General features: G+C 46.7%; 1 protein-coding gene across 1 annotated transcript in view; it reads left to right on the top strand.

The window, feature by feature from the left end:
• LOC121284092 (glypican-6-like) overlaps positions 1-24,514 on the top strand; it is a 1,135,979-nt gene that overhangs the window by 1,027,787 nt on the left and 83,678 nt on the right. The window contains exons 5-6 of the mRNA XM_041199159.1: positions 6,070-6,200; positions 15,341-15,484. Coding sequence (XP_041055093.1) covers positions 6,070-6,200; positions 15,341-15,484 — 275 coding nt within the window. The remainder of the gene's footprint in view (positions 1-6,069; positions 6,201-15,340; positions 15,485-24,514) is intronic.

The following is a 24,514-nucleotide window of genomic DNA, read 5'->3' as shown; positions in this document are numbered from 1 at the left end:
GCCAGTGGCTCCTTACAGAGCTCCACAAGTGACCTCTCTGGGATTTTGCAAGCCTCCACGCACAAGTGTATCCGGGAGGTCACGGACGGTGTCCTCATGAAGACACAGAACTTTGTGCATTTTGCCCACGTTCAGGAATGCTAGGAAGCAAGAGCACTGGGATTTGCGCAGGTCTCTGGTTTCCCACAGGTGCAGGGTGCCATCGACTGCATTCACGTGGCGATTAGATCTCCATGGCAACAAGCAGTCAACTACATCAACCACAGGGACTTCTACTCACTGAATGTTCAGCTGGTGTGCGACCACCATAAACACATCTTGCAGGTCTCAGATCCCTGACACCTTGCATGGTCCACTGAGGCTGCAGGGTTAGCTCCTCGGGGACAAAGGCTACCCGCAGCGGCTGTGGCTGACAATGCCCATGCATCGGCCTCAGACTGCAGCAGAGTGACGGTATAGTGAGGCTCATTAGGTGACCCGGACTTTGGAGGAGCGAACGATGGGCATTTTAAAAATGAGGTTCTGGTGCCTCAACAAGCTGGGTGGAGCACTGCAATACAGTCCCCAGAGGGTGTTGTGCTTGCTGCGTGTGCCACAGCCTGGTGCTGTTAAGAGGGGTGGAACCTGGCTGAGGAGTTGGAGGAGCTACACACATCCTCTGAAGAGGAGGACTTTGAAGGGGATGAAGATAATGAGGTGCCAGTGATGAAGCCTTCGCTCTGGCCAGATGAGGCAAGCATGCTCGGGAGGCCCTCATAATCACCAGATTCGTGGAGGATGATGATGAAATGCAGTGAGGACAGTCCTGACATCCTCACCTTGCATCTGTGAACATTTGACTCCTGTATGGCTGATGGCAGCGTACATACCCTCAGTATTCAGGCTCATATCATGGAGATGCAGCGGAGGCCCTAACAGTCCCTAGATTCCAGGAGGATGATGACAACATGCAGTGAGGACACTTCATAGATCTTCATATTGCCTCTGTGAATGTCTGACTCCTGTCTGGCCGAGGGCAGCTAGCTTGTGCTCTGTGTTCAGGGTCATATCATAGCAACCGTGAAACTTAAACTGCATCTGATCCTTTGTCAGCTTTCAATACCTGACCCCTTCAGGAGCACACCGTCACTGGTCACAGATGCTGAAGAGATGGTGGGCCAGGCCCACCTTAAACGCGGTGAGAGCACACAGAGAGAATGACAGAACTCTGTGACATCTGCCCACGACATTCTGGTAGCAATGACAAGCAGTATTGAGGCACAAGCATCACCGATCTGTCCGGGGGTATGAAGCCGGACTATCACTTTGTTCTGAAGGTTACACACTGCACAGGGAAGAGGCACTGGGCTGAGACACCTGCCTTTATCATGTGCTGGAACCAAGGTTCCACACCTGAGTGACACAAATGCTGCTCATCATAACAAGGAGCCATAGGCAAGGAGTCATTCTTGGGACAAAAATAAAAAATGCTGGAAAAACTCAGCAGGTCTGACAGCATCTGTGGACAGAGAAACAGAGTTGACGTTTCAAGTAAGACTCTTCTTCAGAGCTACAGAGAAGTAGAAATATGATGAAATTTACACTGCTTAAGTAGGGTGGAGCAGGTGAAGCTGGATAGAAGGCCAGCAATAGGTGGGGCAAAGGGGAGATTCGCAAAGATGTCATGAATAAAAGGACAAAGGGAGTGTTAATGGTAAAAGCTAAAAAAGGTGCTGATAGTGGCATTTAGGTGTTGCACCTTCTGAGATTGCACTGGAAGGCGCCATGGGAAGGGGATGAGGTGTTGGGGGTGATGGAGGAGTGGACCAGGGTGTCTCTGAGGGAATGGTCCCTATGGAATGCTGACGGGAGGATGAGGGAAAGATGTGTTTGGTGATGGCATCATGCTGGAGTTGGCAGAAATGGCGGAGGATGATCCTTTGAATGCGGAGGCTGGTGGGGTGAATAGTGAGGACAAGGGGGACCCTATCACCCTATCATGGCTCTGGGAAGGAGTGGAAGGTCTGAGGACGGATGCACGGAAAAGGGTCAGACATGGTTGAGGGCCCTGTCAACCACAGTGGTTGGGAAATCTCAGTTAAGGAAGAAGGAAGACATGTCAGAACACCATTTTGGAAAGTGGCATAATCGGAACAGATGCAACGGAAGCGAAGGAACTGAGGAACGTTCTTGGGAGTTTATTTACAATAGTGAACATTATGCACAAGTGATTAACACCCATGTCCAACTATATATGAAGGATCTAAAGCACTAGGTGGAGGTGTCAGTCTCTGTGGAGGCATGGGTTAGAGTCCATCCACTTTTTCCTTCCTCACAACCTGAGTCGCCTCGTGGAAATGCCCTCCATGCCCTTTAGCATGGTGTGAGGGACTTCTTGTATGGGCTTCTGCTGCACACCCTTCACTTCCTTGGCCTCACCCGCTGCCCAGACACTCCCTCGTGTGCCTTGTTGCCATCTGGCGGTGGAGGTCCCCAGTGCGGGGCTCTCTACATGTGAGTCCTCCCCCTCACCATCAGGGACTTGGGGTGGAGGGTGTTCCATGCGGGAGTCCCATACAATCATAGGATGTGTCAGTTCATGGCCTCCGATGATGCTTGCGTTTTTTGCGGCTTTGTGGAATCTGTGGACCACGCATATGTAGGCTGCACCTCCTTTTAGTTACTTGAAAAATCTTTTGCTCCTGTTTTGTTGCACTTTAGTCCCACAGTCCTGATCTCTGGGCACCCGGTGCGGAGGGGTGTGGGGAGGGAGGAAGACCTCCTTGTGAACCTGCTCCTTGGCCTGTGGCCAATAACAGGTCCAGGCAGTGGGTAATCGAGGGGTTCGTCCGACCCGACTGTCTGTCCCTCTTCCACGGGCTATGTTTACAGCCGGGTGCCCCTGGAGAGGGAGCACACCATGTCCATTGGCCCCGTTGAGGCCTTCCATGTCTGAAGCGGCACCTCAGGGACTGGGTTGCTTTATTGAACTCTTTAATCACATTCTGACTTACTGTTTGTAAGTTTCCTTTAAGGTTTTGGTTTTCTTTTTACAGTAACCATTTAAGTGGCTGCCTTTTTAATTTATTGCTTACTTTGTCAATTTAGTTCATTTGGTTTGCAGCAAAAGAGTTACATCTTCTTAAACTTCTTCACTCTACCGCTATGTCTTGGTGCTCCCCAGACATCCACAGCAGAGGTGGAGGCAGCCTGCTAACTGCTACACCCTGTCTGTGATGATCTTGATGGGCATCCTCTGGAGAGCCGAGAAGTGGAGAGCCCCAACCTGCTTTCAAGGTCCTGCTGTGTGGCAGAGGCACACTCCTTGGCCTGTGGAGTTGGAGCTGCTGGGATCGCAGGAAGAGGAGATTCAGGTAGTTTGGAGCCACCTGGATGGAAGGCCCCAGGGTCATTGCTGAGTCCTTGAGGAGAAGGGGTAGCTGGAGTGAGATCGAACTGACCCGCACTCCTCCCGCATTAACACTGTTGGAGACCAACTATGGCACCAGCGATGGGGTTCAGTCTGCAGCAGTGCAGGACTGATATCCTGGACTAAGGACTCCATGTCAGCCGCCATCCTACCAATAAAAACAAAAAAACTGCGGATGCTGGAAATCCAAAACAAAAACAGAATTACCTGGAAAAACTCAGCAGGTCTGGCAGCATCGGCGGAGAAGAAAAGAGTTGACATTTCGAGTCCTCATGACCCTTCGACAGAACTGTTCTGTCGAAGGGTCATGAGGACTCGAAACGTCAACTCTTTTCTTCTCCGCCGATGCTGCCAGACCTGCTGAGTTTTTCCAGGTAATTCTGTTTTTGTTTTGGGCCATCCTACCAATGTTGACCTCGGTGCATTGGCATGCTGGCGCTATCACCTCAGACTGAAGATGGACAGGCTGACTATTGTGCCTTGCAATTTGAGGAGTCCAGCGGACATCCCTTCCTGATGTTCCCGGGCTTGCCTTTGCAACTCCAGCAACTGAAGTATGACCGAGTCCAGAGGCTCCTCATCTGACTTGGACTCAGCAGATTTCTGGCCTCTAGCAGTCCTCCGAATGCTGGAAACCTGAGAAGTCCTTGCCACCGCCTGCTGTGGATCAGACAGTGCAATGTGCTCACCAGATTGTGAACCTGAGACTACTCTAGTACTAGGTCCCACCGAGATGTGTGTGTCTGCGCTGGTGGAAGATGTGGGTGAGTGCTGTCTTCAATTCTTTTTCCGAGTTGTCTTTGGGGTTTGAGTCGAGGACCTGGCTTGTGGACCCCCTTGGCTGCTTCTGAGATGTGCTTGTGAAAGCAAGGAGAGATAGTTACTGCATGGCAGTGGCCTGTGAAACAGAGGAACTGAGTCACAGCATGGTTGCCTGATGGATGTTGTACTGCTGAATCCTCACTTGGTTGAGCACTGCCAATCTCACGTCAGCACAGGAATGGTCCAGATCGTTGCCAACAAGCTCGATGACTCTATTTTCAAAGTCTGTGAGGACCTCGATGTCAGGCATTCCTCTGCCAGTCTGCAACCTCTCCCTTTTGTTGTGTGCCAGTTTGTCCAGCATGAAGATGGACGGAGACAGTGTAAGCAGGACGCCTGCCAGGCCAAATGAGATGGATGCCTGGCATGTGTGGGTGGTGAGTGGTGCCATGGATGGGATGAGGACACGATCCGCAGGGCACATGAAGGTGTGTGTGAGAGAGGGAATGGTGATGTCCCTTAACCTGGCAGTGAGTGAGATCCCTGTGGATGTGTGATGCATTTGTGAGTGTAAGACTTGAGAACGATGAGATGAGTGACTTATCCTGGCGGAACAGAGAGATCATTCATCATCTTTCGGCACTGGGTAGCTTTCCTCTTTTGCAGGGTGTTGGCGCTGACACCGCTGTCACTGTCTTCCCTGCTGGATTGGTGCTGGATTGGTGACCCTGCTTACTGGTCTTCGCCCAGAGTGGGGGTACAGGACTTCACGGCGGGCCTCCACTGTGTCCAGTAGGCGCCCGAGGGAGGTGTCGCTAAATTTGGGGGCACCAAGTTTCCTCCCTTTGGCAGCCATGACTTTGCAGCAGTTTCCAATCCCTTAGAGAGTGCTAGCTCTGCGCAAGGGCATCCTTTAAATATGGTGCCCGGATTATTGAAGACCTGAGATGGTGGCAGGTAAATCAGAGGCCGCTCCGCTGCCCCACCAGTGATCTGGTTTGTTTCCCGGGAATGTGTTACTAATGAGGCAGGATGCATCGGGAATGGGAGGAAACGGCATGAAAACCCGGCACTGCGGTTGGTGGCTAAAACATCTTTTTTCCCGCCTGCTACTGCACTTCATGCAAATCTGGGTCAATTGTGCCCATACTTATTTCCATTTAACGCACTCTCTTTTTTAATGAAAGCTTCTCTTGATGATAACAAGGCGTAAGTGTGCAAACATCAGCACACTTCATAAGATACAAACTTCATGATTCTAGTCGTTTTATTATCGAAGGAATATTTCCATTTGTAACATTTGACTTGCTGTTTCTTTTAGCCGATAAGTTATACAGGAGGTTAGGAATATGCACTGCCTTTGATGTAGCATTTCACAATACAATTGAAAACTGAGAAAATTGGATTATATGCAAATGCAGATCTTTGATTGTAAGCATGATCCTGGCACATGCTGCATTAATGTTTACTCCTAATCCTCATTTATATGCTGAAACGCACACAGAGGATTTTTGCCTCTTCTGCTGCCTGGTTTTGGATGAAACTTGAAGAGGTGCTACGTGAGACTAGATTTGTTTTGCTGCTTAAGTGTAAAGAGGTTTTGTACAAATATCCGAATGGGGAGAATTATTTCCTGTACATGATCAAAAAGAAGAAATTCCACTCTGTTAACCTGCTTTTCCCAGGGAAAGAAAACTCAGATTGACATGGTAACTGTAAGACAGAATCAGATGTTCACATTTTGCTCAGTACTCTACATTCCAATTTCAGTCTTAAATTTTAGCAGTCAGCACTGAGCTCTGTAGACATCTGATGTCCACTTCTGTGCCCAGCATTTTCTGAGGTTTCAGTAATATTAATCTTCACCCTCCATGTGACCCTTCCTTTTTATTTGACAGATGCTATGCTCTTGGTAGCAGAAAGGTTGGAAGGGCCTTTCAATATTGAAGCTGTCATGGATCCAATTGATGTGAAGATTTCTGATGCCATCATGAATATGCAGGAGAACAGCATGCAAGTGTCAGCTAAGGTAAATGCTCTGAAGTTGCTTTATGTATTAATATTACGTGAAGATTGCCTTTCTGTCATCTTTGCATTTGTGAAAAGGGCCTCAATAGAACTCTCGACTTAAAAATAAGCTGTAGCATTTCTTTTGGCAATTAATTCTTCACAAAATCTATTCTACAATACACTAGTTTACATTGAAGAGACTTGGGGAACATTTGACCAAGTGTGGCATCAAGGGACTCATGGGTGGTTAAATGGTCAAATAAATAGAATTTTGCACCAATCTACCAATTTCTACTTTCACTCAGGTGAGATAAGGGGCAGGGAGCCAACATGCACCCAGGATGATGATTGTTATTTTAAATATGTCAGTGAGGCTGGAAATCTGGGGTTTGACCTGCTTTGCAGGTTTAACTGTGGCCAGCTGGTTTTCACAGGCCTCAAGAAAATGAGCAGCTGCAGTTGCAGCAAGGACAGTGTATTTTCCTGGGCCCCCAAGTTCCCCCATTATCATCAGAGCCCCTGGGATTAGATCCAGAGAGAAATTGCAACCCTGTCAGATTGGAATCCACCATCCATGATCAGACACAACCCCCACCACAAGATCAGACCACTCCAACTGTATCCCCCCCATCCCCCTTCTTTCAAAGGGTCAGAGATTGGATCCCCCCACAGGGGTCAGGGATCAGAACCCCCTACCTAATCAGAGCCCATCCCAACCTCTGCCCAAGACCTTGGATCTGACCTACCTTGCCCTGCGGCATGTTCTCCAATGTTCCCCAGTTTTTCTTTGCTGACTTTATCCAAACTTGTCATAATCTTGTACACCTCCATCAAATCTTCCCTCAATCTCCTTTGCTCCATGGAGAACAACCCAGCTGCTCCAGCCTGTCATTGTAGCTAAAATGTCTCATTCCTGGGAACATTTGTGTAAATCCCCTCTGCACCATCTGTAGGACCCTCACATCATTCCTAAAGTGTTGAGGTCTAACTTGAGCTTTATAAAGGTTTAGCATAACTTCCCTGCTTTGTATTCAATATCTCTGTTTATGAAGCCCCGATATTCCATATGCATTACTAATCACTCTCTCAATATGCCCTGCCACCTTCAAAGATTTATGGACATGCACCCTGAGATCCTTCTGTCCTTGCAAACACTTTAGAATTGTGTCATTAAGTCTATATTGCCTCTCCCTATCCCTTCTGCCAAAATGCATCACCTCACACTTCTCTGTATTAAATTCCATCTGCTACTTGCCTGGTGATTCTGCTAATTTATCTATGTCCTGTTGCAGTCGATTGGCATTGTTCTCACTGTCAAGCACAGCTCCAAGTTCGGCAAATTTTGAAATTTTATTCTATATTCCAATATTCAAATCTTTTATATGTATCAATAAAAGCAGTGGTCTTTGCACTGACACTTACAGGACAGTCCTAATTTGCTCACTGATGATCAGTTTTGGTTCCACCAGGGCCACTCGGCTCCTGACCTCATTGCAGCCTTGGTCCAAACGCGAACAAAAGAGCTGAGCTCAAGAGGTGAGGTGTGAGTTCCTGCCCGTGACATCGAGGTAACATTTAACCAAGTGTGGCATCAACAAACCTGAGTAAAAATAAAGTCAGTGAGAATCGGGGAAAACTCTCCACTGGTTGAAGTCATACCTTGCACAATGGAAGATGGTTGTGTTTGTTAGAGGTCAATTATCTCACTCCCAGGACATTGCTGCAGGAGTTCCTCAGGGTAGTGTCCTAGGCCCAACCATCTTCAAAGCTTCATCAATGACCTTCTCTTCATCCTAAGGTCAGGAGTGGGGATGTTTGCTGATGACTGCACAATGCTCAGCACTATTCACAGCTCCTCAGATACTGGGACGAAAGGTGACAAGTAACATCGAAGTCGCACAAGTGCCAGGCAATGATCATCTCCAACAACAGAGAATCTAACCATCTCCCTTGACATTCAATGGCATTACCATCACTGAATCCCCCACTATCAACATCCTGGGTGTTACCATTGGCCAGAAGCTTAACTGGACATGCTACATAAATGTTATGGCTACAAGAGCAGCTCATAGGCTAGGAATTCTATGGTGAGTAATTCACCTCCTGATTCCACCATCTACAAGGCACCAATCAGGAGCATGATGGAATACTCTCCACTTGACTGGGTGAGTGTGGCCCCAACAACATTCAAGAAGTTCGATACCATCCAGGACAAAGCAGCCCAATTGATCAGCACCCTATCCAGAACCTTAAAACATTCATGCCCTCCTGCACTGATGCAGAACAGTGTGTACCATTTACAAGATGCATTGCAGCAACTCAGCAAGGCTTCTTCAACAGCATCTTCTAAATCCCTATAAGGATGAGGAAAGCAGATGCATGGGAAACTCCCCGCCAAGCCACACACCATCCTGACTTGGAAATATATCGCCGCTCCTTTACTGTCACTGAGTCAAAATCCTGGAACTCCCTTCCTAATAGCACTCTGAGTGTACCTACACCACGTGGACTTAAGTGTTCAAGTAAACAGCTCACCACCACCTTCTCAAGGGCAATCAGAATGGACAACAAATTGTTGGCCTGGCCAGCGACATCCACAACCCATGAATTAAAAAAAAGTAAGACTCTGGCATGAATTGAACATAAGGATTGGTAGAGGAATGCCTGGTGAACCAATGAGCTGCAGGTGAGGAAGGTGAATTAGGAGCAGGCTACTCTATCATAGGACAGTGAAGTGAGCAGCAACCTCAGCAGATACAATCCCCAGGTCAGGAGAAGGCCAGAGGAGCACAGAGAGGGGCTGCAAGGGAAATAAGGCGCAATCAAAGACATCCGAGACAGAATTTTACTGCCCCGTCGAGGCGGGGTTGGGGCTGTAAAATGTGGTGAGCCCATTGACTTCGGGGGGACCGTAAAACCCCGCCAGCAGGAGAGGTTGTAAAATTCAGCCCCTGGTGTACTTTCCAAGTGTCAGCAAGCTTCAAATGACAGAGTGCCAGAGCCTTAGGAGACTGTGCGCTACACAACGTAACGATCCAGTAAAAAGAAATCTGGAACTGGATGAAGAGGAGAACCTGGAATGCCAATCTTCCTCAGGGGGGAAGAAGAAGAAGAGGAAGAAGAGGACACAAGTACTGCTTCAGAGGAGCCCAGAGCCCAGGCATTGGAGGAAGACGTTCAGGGCTCACAGCGATCGGCTGGCTGGCAAGGCTGCAAGGGCCGTGGCTAATTCAGCAGCGTTTCACTTGAACGACTCACAGCCTTTATGACAGGTGACTCTGTAATGATCACTTTCCATCAGAGAGAGAAATCATCCAGAAGGCACAGTTATCTGAATAATCCCATTGGCACCCAAATGATTGAAAATCGGGTCTCACTGTCAACGGTTTCCCCAACACAGACCTAAACACCACAGCAAACCCAGCCCCTCTGCATCACCCCCCACCTATTCCAGCATGACGTCCACATGTGTCGTAGCAATCCTCAGTCATGCTCCCTGTTCAATTGTACCCGTATTCTAGGCTTGCTGATGTCTCAGTGATACAACTGACCACTTTGACATGTTAAGGAGAACTATGGGCACTCTGTATAAACCAGCATACACACGAGCTGGGCAGACTGAGTTCAAGACATGTCACCCAAGTGTCGCTTGCCATTCAGCTTTCCAGACCTTAACAGACCATTGAATCACTTACTGCACTGCACCCACATCCTCTGGTCACCCACTGAGTGCTGACCTCCATTGTCACCTCCATCCATGCTCTCTTTGTTTTTCTAGGCAGATTTCTTCTTCCAGACGCCAGGAACAAAACATTTCTCCTGTTGGACACTGCATCCAGTAAAGCCTCAAGGGAGGCATCTGAAGCTTGTGGTCCCACCCAGGGAGGCCAGTGCTGGCACTCTGAGGTCTCCGCTGCTCCATCTTATCAGTGAATGGGAAGCCTAGTCACACTGTTTTGCCTTTGCAGAAAGCCTTTCGTAACTGGTTCCCTTCTCCAGGCCACTCCCAGTACCTCCACTTAACTGCCAAACTCAACCCCATACCTTTTAGGTCCTTTGCTTTTCAAAATGGTGTTGCTTCACTCATGCATCACGATGTTGCGACCCACAAATGAGCCAGGTGTCTGGTTCCCAAACTCGGCTGAAAATTCAGCCCATGATCACATTTAAATGTGTAAAATTCTTAAGGGACTGGACAGGGTAGATGCTGGGACGATGTTTGCTGTGGCTGGGGACTCTAGAAATAGGGGTCACCTTGTCAGAATAACGGGCCAGCTATTTAAGACTGAAATGAGGAGAAATTTCCTCATTCAACAGGCTGTATATCTTTGGATTTTTGTGTCCTGAGAGAGAGCTGTGGATGTTCATTCATTGAGTGCTTTCAGGTCAAAGATCGATCGACTTGGATACTAAGGGAATCAGGGGATTTGGAGATAATGAGGGAAAGTTGAGTTCAGGTAAAAGATCAGCCTTGATCTTGTTGAATAGTGGAATAGACTCAAAGGGCCGAATGACTTACTCCAGCTCCTATCTTTTATGCACATTCATTCTTAACAAGTGTTCACATCCAAATTTCACATCATGACAGCTTTATAGGCCATTAGGGAAGTGCTAAGTAGAGAAAGAATGCACATATTCCCAATTATAAGGAAGAGAAATTAATATTCAGTGTCCCCTCAAGCACAATTTTCAACTCTCTTCAAAGGTATTTACAATATAATACTGACAGATGTCCTGGGCCGATTATCTTCCTTTGGGAAAGGAAACATGACCAGGGACACAAACCAAAAGGGAAAAATAGAAAAGTATTTTTCAAAAAACAATTGGTGATGTTTTGAATATTCAGCCCATGCAGTGTTCTCTACATGTTTACTTCAAACAAGTTACGATAAAACCTGTCCTTCAGTTTCACTTGATTTAATTCAACTCAAATCCTTCAGACTTTCCTGACAAGAAAATTATAATATTTACACATATATGTCAGTGAAGCAACACTAGGAAGAAATTCAAATATCAAGGAGCAAAATGAAAATAATTGTAGTCAGCCACTGATGAAAAATTCCAAATTGAATTATACATCTTAACAGCAGATGTAGCATGATAAATAACAAAATGTGAAAATAGTGCCTGATTCCTTCTCTGCTTTTTTGATGATAGTTCTGTGAAATCAGTTTCTTTACCCTGCTGGTAAAGCTGTCTTCTTTATCCTGGAGGATAATTGCTGCCACCAATGACTGTCACCAATCTGGCTATTTTCCATCCGCCTCAAACCCATTGCTTTGCATCTGTACTGTAACTGGAGTAATTTCCAAATGACTTATCTTCTCCACAACAGTAAAGAACTGGTCAAAGGAAACATTTATTTAAAGACTGAGGAAAGAATACAACTGAGCTAATTATATGCATACTTGGGTGTGTGGCTCGTGGGTTTTTCTTATTCAAGGGATGTGGGCATCGCTGGCTAGGCCAGCATTTATTGCCCATCCCTAATTGCCCTTGAGAAGGTGGTGGTGAGCTACCTTCTTGAATCATGCAGTCCATGTGATGTAGGTACCCCCACATGGCTGTTAGGGAGGGAGTACCAGAATTTTGACCTAGTACAGTGAAGGAATGGCAATGTTTTTCCAAGTCAGTGACTTGGTGGGGAACTTCCAGGTGGTCATGTTGCCATGCATCTGCTGCCCTTGCCCTTCTTGATGGCAGTGGTCGTGGGTTTGGAATGTACTGCCTTGGTGAGTTCCTGCAGTGCATCTTGTAGATGGTTGCTTGCCAATGTGCGTTGGTGATGGAGGGAGTGAATGCTGGTACATGCAAATAAGAAAAAAGGTCTCACGGGCCAGATTCTTACATTTTTAATGAGCAATTTAAAGTTTATCAGCAGCTTATAAGTACTTCTGAAAATTAACTTTCAACTTTTGGTCTACCTTTGCCTTCAGTTTCGATACCACCGCTTCTTTGTACCTTCTTTCCTACCTCACTGACTAGCTTCTCATCTGTAATCAAAGCTGTATTCTGTTCCTTTTGGGGATTTGCTTGCTCTGCTTAAAAGGTTGTGAAAGTGTCTTGAAAGGCATTTCATCCTGTTTATAACTGGAAATGTCTGTGATTACAAGATAATTGACTGGATTAATTATCACATCAATTTACTGAAATCCTGTTCACTTTTCTGTCAAACTAAAATTAAGGACATTTAAATATCGAAAGAATTTTAGCTGAATTAATAATAGTGTCAGCTGCACCAAAATCTTTCTCAATGACCAATTTTGCTGTGCTTTGGCAGTGCTTTGGGAAAGGAATTCTTGGAACAGAAGTTTGTGGAAGCTGCCTATGGAGGCATTAAAATGCTTTTAAAGTTTAGTGACTGGATTTGACAAATGCATTTATCTGAGTTGTGATTAGGTTCTAGTTAGCAAGCAGTGATTAATTGGGATAGCATTTACCTGGCATAGCACTTGTCTGAACTATTCATGTTGTAATTTTTGTGTCATGAAACGCTGCTCACTGTGGTGCTTTATTTGACGCATTGGTAGAACAAACACGCTAAGCTACTGTTTATTCATTGGAGTGTGTTCTTCTCATGGCTAAGAAGCCTGATCCACTGGTATTAATTAATAACAGAATTTGAATAAAAACATTACGTTTTTTCCATTAAGAATTGGTTCCTGATTTTGGCTGCATTGGTTGCAAGAATGTTCAGGAAGGAAACTTGATGCTTCCCCCTAGGGGAAGGGAAAAGACAGAGTGAGGCCTGGATTTTCATCCAGGAGGCGGGCACTGGCAGTCAGGAAAATTCCTGGCTTGGCTTGCCCCCACTGGGAGAAAGTGCCCACTGGTTGGATGCAGGCTGGACTTAGGCAGGCAGTTTGGAGACAGCCACAGGTGCAGCTGGGTACAGAGGCAGGCCATCTAAAAGGCCCACCTCAGTGCTGTGGGACTTTGTTGCAATTAAAATAAAAACACAATGGCCCTCCAGTGCTTACCCCTCACCCCTACACACCATTTTTAAAAGGCTCATGAGTTATTCCAACTCCGTGAAAATCGGGGCATGAAAGCCATCACTAAATTCCTGTCATGGGCTTCCTTAAGCACAATGACCTTGCGTATATACCCGATGACAAATCATCCACTCACATCTCCAGTGCAGTCAAGTGTGACTTGGAAAGTCTAAGTATAAAAGGGGAAGAAAAATAACCTGAATAAGAAGAACTTGTTCCTCAAAACATACATTTCTATTACCATAATCAGCGCTGCTCATCTTTGCCTGCCCTCAATAACAGATGAGTGCAGAATAATATAAGCATTAAAAGAAGCTCAAGATACCTAATCAGTTCAGTTTTATATTGCATCTACTTTAGATGGGAATTTTTAAAAATAAAGGACAAAATAATGAAACCGACCATGCAGCTGACCATCCAGGAAATGTAGACATGGGACTTGGGGACAGGAGTTGGCCATTCGGGCCTTCAAGCCTGCTCTGTCAATCGATACAATCATGGCCAATCTGATTCTGGTCTCAACTCCACTTTCCTGTCTGCCGTCCATAATCCTTGGCTCCTTTGTCTGTGAAAGATCTATCTAACTCAACCTTGAATAAATTCAGTAATCCAGCCTCCACTGCTTTCTGGGGAAGAGATTCGACAGACTAACGACCCTCTGAGAGAAAGAAGTTCTCCTCAGCTTCATCTTAAGAGGGAGACCTCTTATTCTTAAACTGTGTCCCCTAATTCTAGTCTCCCCCACAAGAGGAGTCATGCTCCTGGTATCTGCCCTGTCATGTCCCCTCAGAACTTTATGTTTCAATAAGATCAACTCTCCTTCAGTGTGCTCCAATATACTCCAATAGGTATAGTCCCAACCAAAAGAACCATAGAAAAGTTACGGTGCAGAAAGAGGCCATTCAGCCCATCGTGTCCGCACCGGCCAAAAAGAGAAAAAGAAACTAGCTGCTTATTTTAATCTCACTTTCCAGACCTGGTCCGTAGCCTTGCAGGTTACAGTGTTTCAGACCAGATCCAGGTACCTTTTAAATGAATTGAGCATTTCAGCCTCAGCCACCAGCTTAGGCAGTGAGTTCCTGATGCCCATCCCCATCATTAGGTGAAAATACTTTTCCTCATGTCTCCCCTAATCCTCTACCAACCACCTTAAATCTATGTCTCCTGGTAATTGACCCCTCGGGTAGGGGAAACAAGTCTTTCCTGTCTATCCTATCTAAGCCCCTCATAATTTTTTACACCTCAATTAGGTCACCCATTAGTCTCCTCTGTTTTAAGGAAAACAACCCTAGCCTATCCAGCCTTTCCTCATTGTTGCAATTTTCAAGCCCTGGCAACATTTTTGTCAATCTCCTCTGCACTCTGTCCAAAGCAATCATGTCCTTCCTGTAAAGTGGTGACCAGAATTGTACACAAGGTTCCAGCTGTGGCCTAACCAGCGTTTTATACAGTTCCATCAATACATCCCTGCTTTTGTATTCAATACCTAACTCAATAAAGGAATGCATTCCATATGCTTTCTTGACCACCTTGTCCATCTGCCCTGCCACCTTCAAGGACCTATGGACATGCGCTCAAAGATCTCTCACTTCCTCAACCCTCTCAATAACTTCTCGTTTATTGAATATTCCCTTGTTTTGTTTGCCCTCCCCAAATGCATTACCTCACACTTTACAACTTTTCTTCATACGACTGTCTTACACTGTTCTGTGCTCCAGCAATTGTGGCTGACAGCTTAGTTGCAAGTGTAAAGCCAAGTATCTGGTGATCTGGCAGTGATGGTTAGTCAACTGTCAATCCTGTGGTAAGTAAATATGTCCAGCTCGCCTAATGATGATACTCACCTCTGGAATCTAAAGTTCCAAAGGATGCTGCTCATGGAACTTCAGAGAATTCAAATTTGAGCGTTCAATGCAGAGTCCAAGGTCAGCATTTTATCTGAAAATTTACTGGATCACTGGCCTTTTGACGAGAACTATCTCCATGTGTCTCAGCAATAAACATACATAAAGTAATTTATTTTGGGTGAATTCTTAATGAAAATGAAACAGGTCACATAAAACTCAGTCAGTGACCAGGTTTATTGAGGTGCTGCTTTAGCAAAAATAATTGGGCCAACTCAGATAAGCAATTTGAAACATTTCTATTTGTTTAATTATTGCAGGTTTTTCAAGGATGTGGTCAGCCGAAACCAATCCAACCTGGGCGTAAGTCACGCTCCATTTCAGAAAATTTTAACATAAGGTTCAGGCCCTACAGCCCTGAGGAGCGTCCGACCACTGCAGCTGGCACAAACTTGGACAGACTGGTGAGTATTCACCTGCCTTTTCTGACATTTTCCTCTGTGTATTAGTTGTGGAAAATGATGTTATTATTTTCCTCTCTGCATTTCAGATTACTGTCAATTATTACTCCCATTCAACAGACAGGTGGTCGAAGTCAGAAGGTGGCCATTTTGAGAATCCATTAAAGAGATCCTCAGCTGCAGTCAGGGATAAATGTTTTTGAAATAAAAACAGAAAGTGCTGGAAAAACTCAGCAGGTCTGGCAGCATGTGGATAGAGAAACAGAGTTAACGGCCAGCATCTTCTGGTCGGTGAACGGGGGTGGGGCCTGCTCGCTGATGTGTAAAATGACGCGGGGTGATGCCATGCATGCGTCCTGACGTCACCCCGCATCATTTAGATTGTCAGTTCGGCGGACGCGCATCTGACTCGGATGCACGCCCGCCGACCTGTCAGCAGCCTATTAAGGCCATTAAAAAACCAATTGAACTCATTAATGGACCTACCCATCCAACCTTAAGGTTGGCGGGCAGGCCAGAAGCCCAGGCGGGCTTGTGAAAAAACATGAAACCTCATCCACGGTCAGGATGAGGTTTCATGAGTGATTTAAAAAATGCACAATATTTTACAATAAAGTTATGGACATGTCCCAACTCATGTGAGTGTCACAGGAGGGCACATGGTATGGAAATTTTTTTCTAATCTTTATTCAAAGTTTCAAATCGGAGCCGATCTCCCTGAGGCAGCACTTTGCCTCAGAGAGATATGTGCACTCTTTCGCATGCATGCATGAAAGAGCACGCTCCCAGCTGAGGGAATCGCCCACTGCCTGCACAGGGAGTGCATAGTGCTTCCTGGCACACGTCATGCTGGATGGGCCTTAATTGGCCCGCCCATGTAAAATGATGGCGCGCCCCCAAGTGATCGGAAGCCTGCCCACTCAGGCCCGCTCCCGCACTTCCCCCCAGACGGAGGGGAAAATGTTGATCAACATTTTGAGTCCAATATGACTCTTCTTCAGAACTGAAGAAGACAATTTTTGAGGAGGTAACAAGAAGGGCCCATGAGGAGTGCATTTGACGTCATCTATATGGATTTTAGCAAAGCTTTTGGTAAGGTTCCACATTGCAGACTGGTCATGCCAGTGGGAACCAATGGCAAGTTGGATCCAAAATTGGTTCAGAGGCAGGAAGCAAAGGATAATGTTGGATGGGTGACTGGAAGGCTGTTTCTAATGGGGTTATGCAGGGCTCATGATCACTTGCTTTTTGTGATTAGGCTTTGAATTGTAGAAGTATGATTAAAAAGTTTGCAGACAATACCAAAATTGGCCATGTGTTTGATAATGAAAAAGAAAGTTGTAGACTGCAAAAAAAAAAGTATCAATGGACCAGTCAAGAAGATGGAACAGTGGCAAATGGAGTTCAGTCTAGAGAAGTGTGAGGTAATGAATTTGGGAAAGGTAACAAAGCAAGGGAATAAATGAGAAATGGTATGATACTGAGTAGTGTTTAGACACAGAGGGACCTTGGAGGGCATGTCCACGGATCCCTGAAAATGGTTGAGCAGGGAGATAAGGTGGTCAAGAAGGCATACGGAATACCTGCCTTTATTCGTGGAGGTATAGAATATAAGAGCTGGAAGGGTATGTTGGAACTGTTAAAACACAAGTTAGGCCATAGCTAGAATACTGGGTAGAATTTTCCCCCCATCGGGGTGGTTGTGCAGGGGCAGGCGGGAACCTGATCGGCGCCCCCGTTCGGGTCCGCATTGCCATTTTACGTGGGCAGGCCACTTGAGGCCCGCCCAGCGTGACGCACACTTGAATGCGCTGTACGCTCCCTGAGCAGGCGGGTGGGGTTTCCTGAGTTGGGAATGCACTCATTCGCGCATGTGTGCAAAAGAGCACAGAAATCTCCTTGAGCAACAGAGGTGCCTCAGGGAAATTAGTTTCAAGTTTTAACAGTTCAATAAAGTGTTTAAAAGATTTTTTCATGGCATGTCCCCTTATGTGAAACTGTCACATGAGCTGGAACATGTGCATTAATTTCAATAAAAACTTTTGAGTTCGTGGGTGAGGTTCCATGAAAAATGCGAAGGCCGTCTGGCCTCTTCGTCTGCCTGCCAACCTTAAGGTTGGACGGGCAGCTCTGTTAATTATTTTAATTGTTAGTTAAATGTGCTTAATAGGCCTTTGACAGCTCGGTGGGCACACAGCCGAGTCAGCTGCCCACCCACCAAACTGAAAATTTAAATGACGCGCAGTGACGTCGGGACCCATGCCCAACGTCACCCCGAGTCATTTTACGCCTCGGCGAGTGGGCCCCACCCCTACTTGCAAAGCCGAAGATTCTCCCCACTGTGTGCACTTCTCATCACCACGCTATCGGAAAAATGTTACTGTACTGGAGAGGGTACAGAGAAGATTTACGGGGGCGTTGCCCGGATTGGAGAATTTTAGTTCTGAGCAAAGATTGGATAAGTTAGGGTTATTTTCTGTGGAACAGAGGAGGCTGAGGGGAGATCTAATTGAAGTGTATAAAATCATGAAGGGTCTAGAAAGAGTGGATTTGATGATGCTATTCCTCTCAGTTGAGAGGTTCGTAAGTAAGGGGCATAGATTCAGGGTAAGTGGAATGAGGTTTAGATGGGATTCAGCAGGAATATTTTTCACCCAGAGAAGGGTAGGGATCTAGAACTTATTGCTTCAAAGAGTAGTAGAAGCAGAAACCCTCATAACATTTATAAAGTACCTGGATATGCACTTGAAGTGCCATGATCTACATGGCTGTGGACCAAGAACCAGAAAATGGGATTAGGCTGGATGGCTACTTGTTGGCTGGTGTGAACAAAACGGGCAGAATAGCCCCCTTCTGTGCTGTAAATTTCTACCCTGATACGATTTTTGGTTAAATGGGAAAGAAAATCATTGACTGTGTTGTTTGTCAATAATAAACTGGGGATTACCTTTTGATAAATTTGAAGTAATTGCATATTGACTGTTAGTGTTTCAGCAGACACCCTAGTGATTTCAAATGTTCATCATGGATTGCTTGGCACCATGGTTTATCTAAGCATATTGATGAGATCACTCTTGGGTATTCAAAATACATATAAGGCTTGGAAAAAATTTAACTTTATATTACACTTGAGTTGCATACAGGTAGGGGTTTAATTTAAACAACCCTGATACCTCCTCTCACCACCCATCTGTAAACGGAAAGGTGTTTTGATTTTGATTTCCCCCTTTATAAATGGTGATGCATTTCCCAACCCGTCAATTTTGGTGTTATCTGATTTATATTCATAACCCCACAGCAAATTCAAGATAGGGTAAACTCAGAGAGGTAGTTTATTCGAACACACTCAAACGTGAGAAGTGGAGGGGGTGTCACAACTTACCCCTCTTTTTCACTCATACAATAAAAGTGGGCCGGGGAGGTGCAGTAAAGAAAGAAAGATTTACAGGGCAAAGATCACAGAATAAAGAATTATTGTTTCCCATGAGTCCAGAGTCCAGAATCAAAGTCCAATGGTATATTCTATCACAGAGTTTGGCAGGTTGAAGAATGATGCTGGATAATTCACTCTTCCAGTAGAGATGACTTCCATGATAGGATTGGCACGTAGAGATGAATTAGCCTTTAGGCGATGGTACAGAATTTCAGAAGTCCCAGTAGAAATAGTGTAGGTGGGGGCCAGGCATTCACCTGGACCGAGCCCTTGTTCTGAGCTGTTGCTTGCTAGATGGAAGATGGCAGACTGATTGGCAGTACAGCAAGATAATGTAACTGGTTCTCCCAGCTAGTGGGGGAGGGAGTCATATGACTCCCACCTTTCCAATTTGACTTTGACAAAGGATGTATATTCCTTTGTCTGGATTTCTGAGATTGTTAATGTTTCAGCCATTAAGAATTTGAAAAGAGGTTGCAGGGCCCTTTGTCCTAGCAGACTAGTAGTCTTCATTGACCAGGTCTGGTTTAGGAAATGTGGATTGACTTGGAATAATTCCCTTTGAATTTGGTTCCTGCAGCTCACAGGGTCGTTAGCGTCTCTTCAGTGATAATGAGGCGTCAGCTTCTATGATACTGCCAGAAAGCTCCTTTTGTTTGAAAGTCATAGCCAGACATGGCTTTCATCATTTCAAAGTTAATGCCCAGTTTTTAGTATTTTAGGAAGTAGCCATGATGATATCTATATATTTCATTAAAATATATATTACATTACATTTGTATGATTACATTACATCTTCCATTACATTTGAATGATATAATACTCATTATACAGAACACAAAAGTTGCTTTGTTGTATTTGGCATCCATCCTTAACCAATCCAATGCACTAAGACATTCTGAAACTGCCATTTTAAGTCCTGTTGGAAGGAACCGTTATAGATGGCTGGGTAAGCTATGGAAGATCACCCCATCCTGTTACCTTCTTTTAAGTTGATATGTAACGTACATTTCAAATAATTGAGAAGAAGTGATAGATGCTGACCATTTCATTATTGCAGCTTTGGACACCATTTAAAGTCAGTGCAAAACTCCTTTTCTAAGAAAGCAGTGCATGGCAGGGTGACAATGCTGATCCTTCATTTACTCTACAGCACAAGTGATTACTACACCCATATAATGCTACCTAAAATTTGTTTGAGTTAGGAATTTGAGCTAACATTGCCACAAAAACTAACTGTAAATGATGCAATTGCTACAACATGTTGGGTTGGTGGAGGGAGGATTGGGAACTGTTCTTTTTAGCTCTGTCCATTTTGTGGATGTCTTATCCTATATTGCTTAGCAACTGCTAAGAGGTGCATGAAGCTGTAAAATTGGAATATCCCTGCCACTTGGAGAATACTTGGCCTTATCTCACTGCTTCCCCACAGCCATGTAGTTGAGACTGAGAATTCATGTGGTGAATCTCAATACTTCCCATCAAACCTGCAACCCTGCATATTATTTCTGCAGTGACCACTATCAGTCACACGTGATTTCAAATGTTGAGCATATTGGAGCCAACACAGTTTCCAACACACATGGCCCATCTGCACAAATATTGCCAGCAGTTCCCAATATTATAGCTCAGGCGGAGGAAAGAAAGCTTTTAGATGTTCCCAGATATGGAAACAAGCTAACCATGGAGGTACAGCTGAAATCCCTGTCAGGCGGTGGGGGGTGGGGGGGAGAGGGGGTGGCAGGGGCAATGTAGTGGAAGCTGAAAAATTGGATTCCTGTCGGCATGTGTTCCAGCCCGTCGTGGCGGATCGTCACTCCACCAGAGGCCGGCATAAAACCATTTTGCATCCCGTTAATAGGATGCAGATGAAGGCCTGACTGGAATCGTTTCCCCCGCCCAATCATCTGTGCTGCCAGCGGGGTTTCACACCAGTCCAAACTACTTCTGGACCAACATGGTGTGCAAATGTCGGACTTGCCTGGAAGAAGGCCTGGGACAGCTTGCAGAGGTCAAAAGGGAAGATGGGGGCCCCCATCATCCAGACCCTGGAATACCATGTGCAGCAGTGGGTAGGTGGAGCATCAACCACATGGACCTTCTAGGCACAGCAGCTTCCAGGAGGTGGGGTAATCAGAGCAGCTTCTCCCAGGAGGTAGATCTTCAAGCTGCAGGCGGATGGCTGCAGGAGGTACTGTTAGGTGGTGATGTTCTGTGCAGAGAGGGAGAATAGACGGAGAGGAATGAAGAGGTAAAGTGGGTGTAGAGGCCTAGAGGGGGGCAGGGGAGGTTCGGGGTGGTAGGGGAAAAAGAGATGCTGCGGGGGACATTGAACAAGTGAGTTAGTATGGAACGGGAGGGTGGGATGGACAGTGCTGGAGTGTAGGCATGGAGAGCGGTGTGCAGGTGTGAACAGGCATCGGGGCGTTGTGGACCTGGGGGGGAAGCAGAGAAAGGGGTTTGGTGCAAGGGATCTGTATTGTCATTTGGGGAGTTCTGGGGGGCATACTTGGGGAACCGATGACACGAAGAGATGGTGAGGGTTAAAGGGGGCAGTGGGGGCTGGTACAGTGGGAGGGTGAGGGTTTGGTGTGGTGGGTGAAGGGGTGCTGAGGGTTGTTGGATGGTTGCAGAAGGTGAGGTGGATTCTGGGAGTCGGTAGGATGAGGGCAGGCATGTCTATAGTAATGGCGGGGGAAGTGGGATCTTCAGGAAGGTAGGGAACTTCAACATTTACCCGCATGGGATGGAGGGTGATGGGAGAGAGTTGAAGGGTTATGGTGGGGAGGTTAAATGTTGCACCTGGGGGTTCAATGGTTATGGGAGGGAGGGGCAAAGGTATTGGACTCAACATTGAATATTATTTGCACCATGGCTGCTCGCAACAGTTCAGAGCCTTGTGGTGGAGATTTCAAGATGCTGCATGGGAGGGAATTGGTTTATTGGGGCTGGGTAGATATGCAGGTCATCTGAACTGGACAACTGAAGGGGAACCCCAGAATGTAGTATTTACAATGCTAGGGCCTTGGGACAGATGAGAGTGTGAATGGAAAAGGCTCAGCATGGGTGGGAGACCTCTTGCACATGGCTCACAAGGGCCCTGGTAAATACCTTTGCCTTCCTGCACATGCCTGATTCCAGGATATATAGACCCAGCCTGGGGTATCCCTCGGTACATGTTGCGGGGCGGGGTGAGTGTGCACAGGCATGGGCCGTGGGGCAGCAGCTCCCTCTGCAATCACAGAGGACGAAGCTGAAGGGGGTCACAGGCAAGGTGGATTCAGAAGGGCCTGACACACTCAGAGAGTCCCGAGTGCAAGTCCCATGGGTGCCCAAATGCGGCTGCTGCCCCTTTTGGGTACCTGAGGGTCCCTGCCTGAGTCCTTGAGGGTTAAGGGCACCTGGAGGGAGGTTAGCGTACCCCATCCCACTCTGAAGTAGCCACTGCAAAAGCCTACCCATGACTACAGTGATGGAGTGCAGGTCTCCTCACATCTCAGCAGAATCTGCTGGACCAGGTTTTCCACCACCATCCCCATGGAGACCTCCAAGTGTGCTCAGGTCAGAACCGCTCGATCAGAGAGCTGGCGGACAGACTCCTCTGCCTCACATGCCACTCTGTTGAGGGCCTCACTCACCTCTGCCTGATGTTCCCTCGCCTCTTGCTGCCTCTCCAGCATCCCGTGGAAGGCTGATTCCAAAGGCTCGTCATCTGGTGCGAACCTCACAGATGCCTCTTCCGTAGTCATCCTCCAAGTGCTGGTGAGCTTGGCTGACCCTGCTGTGGACATGTGTCCATGCAGTGACTATCAGAATGTGAGAGACCCTCACTGAACTACATCCAATACCCACCGAGGTGTGTGTCTCTGCGCTGGTGGAGGACGCAGGTGACTGCTGTGATGCCTCTACAGGTGCACTTTCTTCCTCCTCCCCAGTGTCCTCTGTCCTTTGTGAGCTGCTGCGCGTGCTGAATAGCTTATCCCCTGGCCTTGCCCTCTTCCTGCTGGCACCTGTAACTGAGAAAGGAGAGAGCGAGTGACTGCATGAGTTGCCTCCAACATGGAGGAATGCGTGACCCTTAGGTTTCTCTGCACAGATCCTTAAGGATGAAGGCCACAAGCCCATCTCTGCATTTCAGCAGGTTCAGCCAGGTTCCTCCCGTGCCAGCTGGGCTTCCCACTCTTCAAAGTCCATCAGGTTATTGATGTCCGGCCGGCTGTTTCCCACCTTCTCCCTCTCCTATTGTGCCTTGGCTTTTCCTGTGCAAAGCGAGATGAAGGGGTTGAGAGCTATTGGGTTTCATGTGTCTCATTCATGCTTCCAGTCTTACAAATAACTCACTGGGTTGTTTGCCATGTGATTGATGCACTGCAGGTTGTCCACAAGGGTTCTGGAGCAGCACCCTCCAGAGCAGTGAAACCATGAATATACCAGGCTAAGGCTCACAGAGCCTTGTCATTAGCGGTGCTTGCTGGTACCCTGAATGCCTGAGCCCCTTCCCCTATCACCTCTCCCCGACCGCCCCAGACAACATGTGAGCTGTTTGTGTGGAAGGATCAGGGACTCACAATGGCCTGTCCACCTGCAACTAGGTGGACTGCAGTGGGGCTGTGAGGCATCACCTTGTTACATTGCCACTGAGGCCCATGTCCCCTCTACCATTCAGTAAGTTGAGTGAGAGTAGTTGAGTGTTCACTTAGCCTGGCGGAGCGGATGAGGTCATTCATGTGTTTCCTGCATTGCAGAGCATTGTTCTGGTGGAGGCCCTGGGCACTAACCATCATTGAGACTTTCTCCCATGTTGGGTTCATCTGTCAGCTCAGCCTCCTCCTCCTGTCATCTGGAAGGACACTCCTCCTGGCCTCAACTTCATTCAGCAGGATGTCCAGGGAGACATCACTAAATCTGGGATTGGAGCTCCCTGGAGGGCATCAGGCCATCTCCTCCTTCAGCGCTGCATAGCTTGATGTCTGAACACCTTTTAAATATGGTGTCCTGATATGATGGTGGGGCATGCATCTTCCAGCCCTCCCTGCCATGCAAAACGTCAGAAACTCCTAACAGCATAATTAATGAGGTTGGCATCGCGCGATTTGGTGCAAATTCCCAACAGCCACTGCGATGGAAAGATTCCTCGTTCCTGCTCCCACTATGGGACTTAGTCCCGGAATGGAAAATTCTCCCCAGTATCTATAAAACTGTAGTGCATGAGTAATTGGTTCAGATGCCGACTGGGCAGTTATTGGGTTTAGTTGTGAGGCTGGTAGTGAGCAAACAGGTATATTTTTGTGGGAGCCAAGCACTTGCATATACCTTTCTTAAGGAACTTGGTAAGTGTAGATATCTATGATAACTCTGCATTATTCTATTGTAATTAAGAGTTCCTGTTGAGTCTTTTTGCAAAAGAAGCAAAAGCGACATGAGGGAAAACTTTTTCACACAGTGAGCGGTTAAGGCCTGCAATGCAAGTGGAGGCAGGTTCAATCGGATCGTTCAAAAAGGAACTAGACTGTTACCTGGAAAGGAAGAATATGCAGGGTTACGGGAAGAAGGCAGGGAAATGGAACTAGGTGAATTGCTCATTTGGAGAGCTGGTGCAG

Source organism: Carcharodon carcharias, chromosome 11 (genome assembly GCF_017639515.1).
Source record: "Carcharodon carcharias isolate sCarCar2 chromosome 11, sCarCar2.pri, whole genome shotgun sequence".
NCBI classification, from domain to species: Eukaryota; Metazoa; Chordata; class Chondrichthyes; order Lamniformes; family Lamnidae; genus Carcharodon; species Carcharodon carcharias.
The sequence above is the reverse complement of the archived record's forward strand: the minus strand, read 5'-3'. Positions and strand labels throughout refer to the sequence as shown.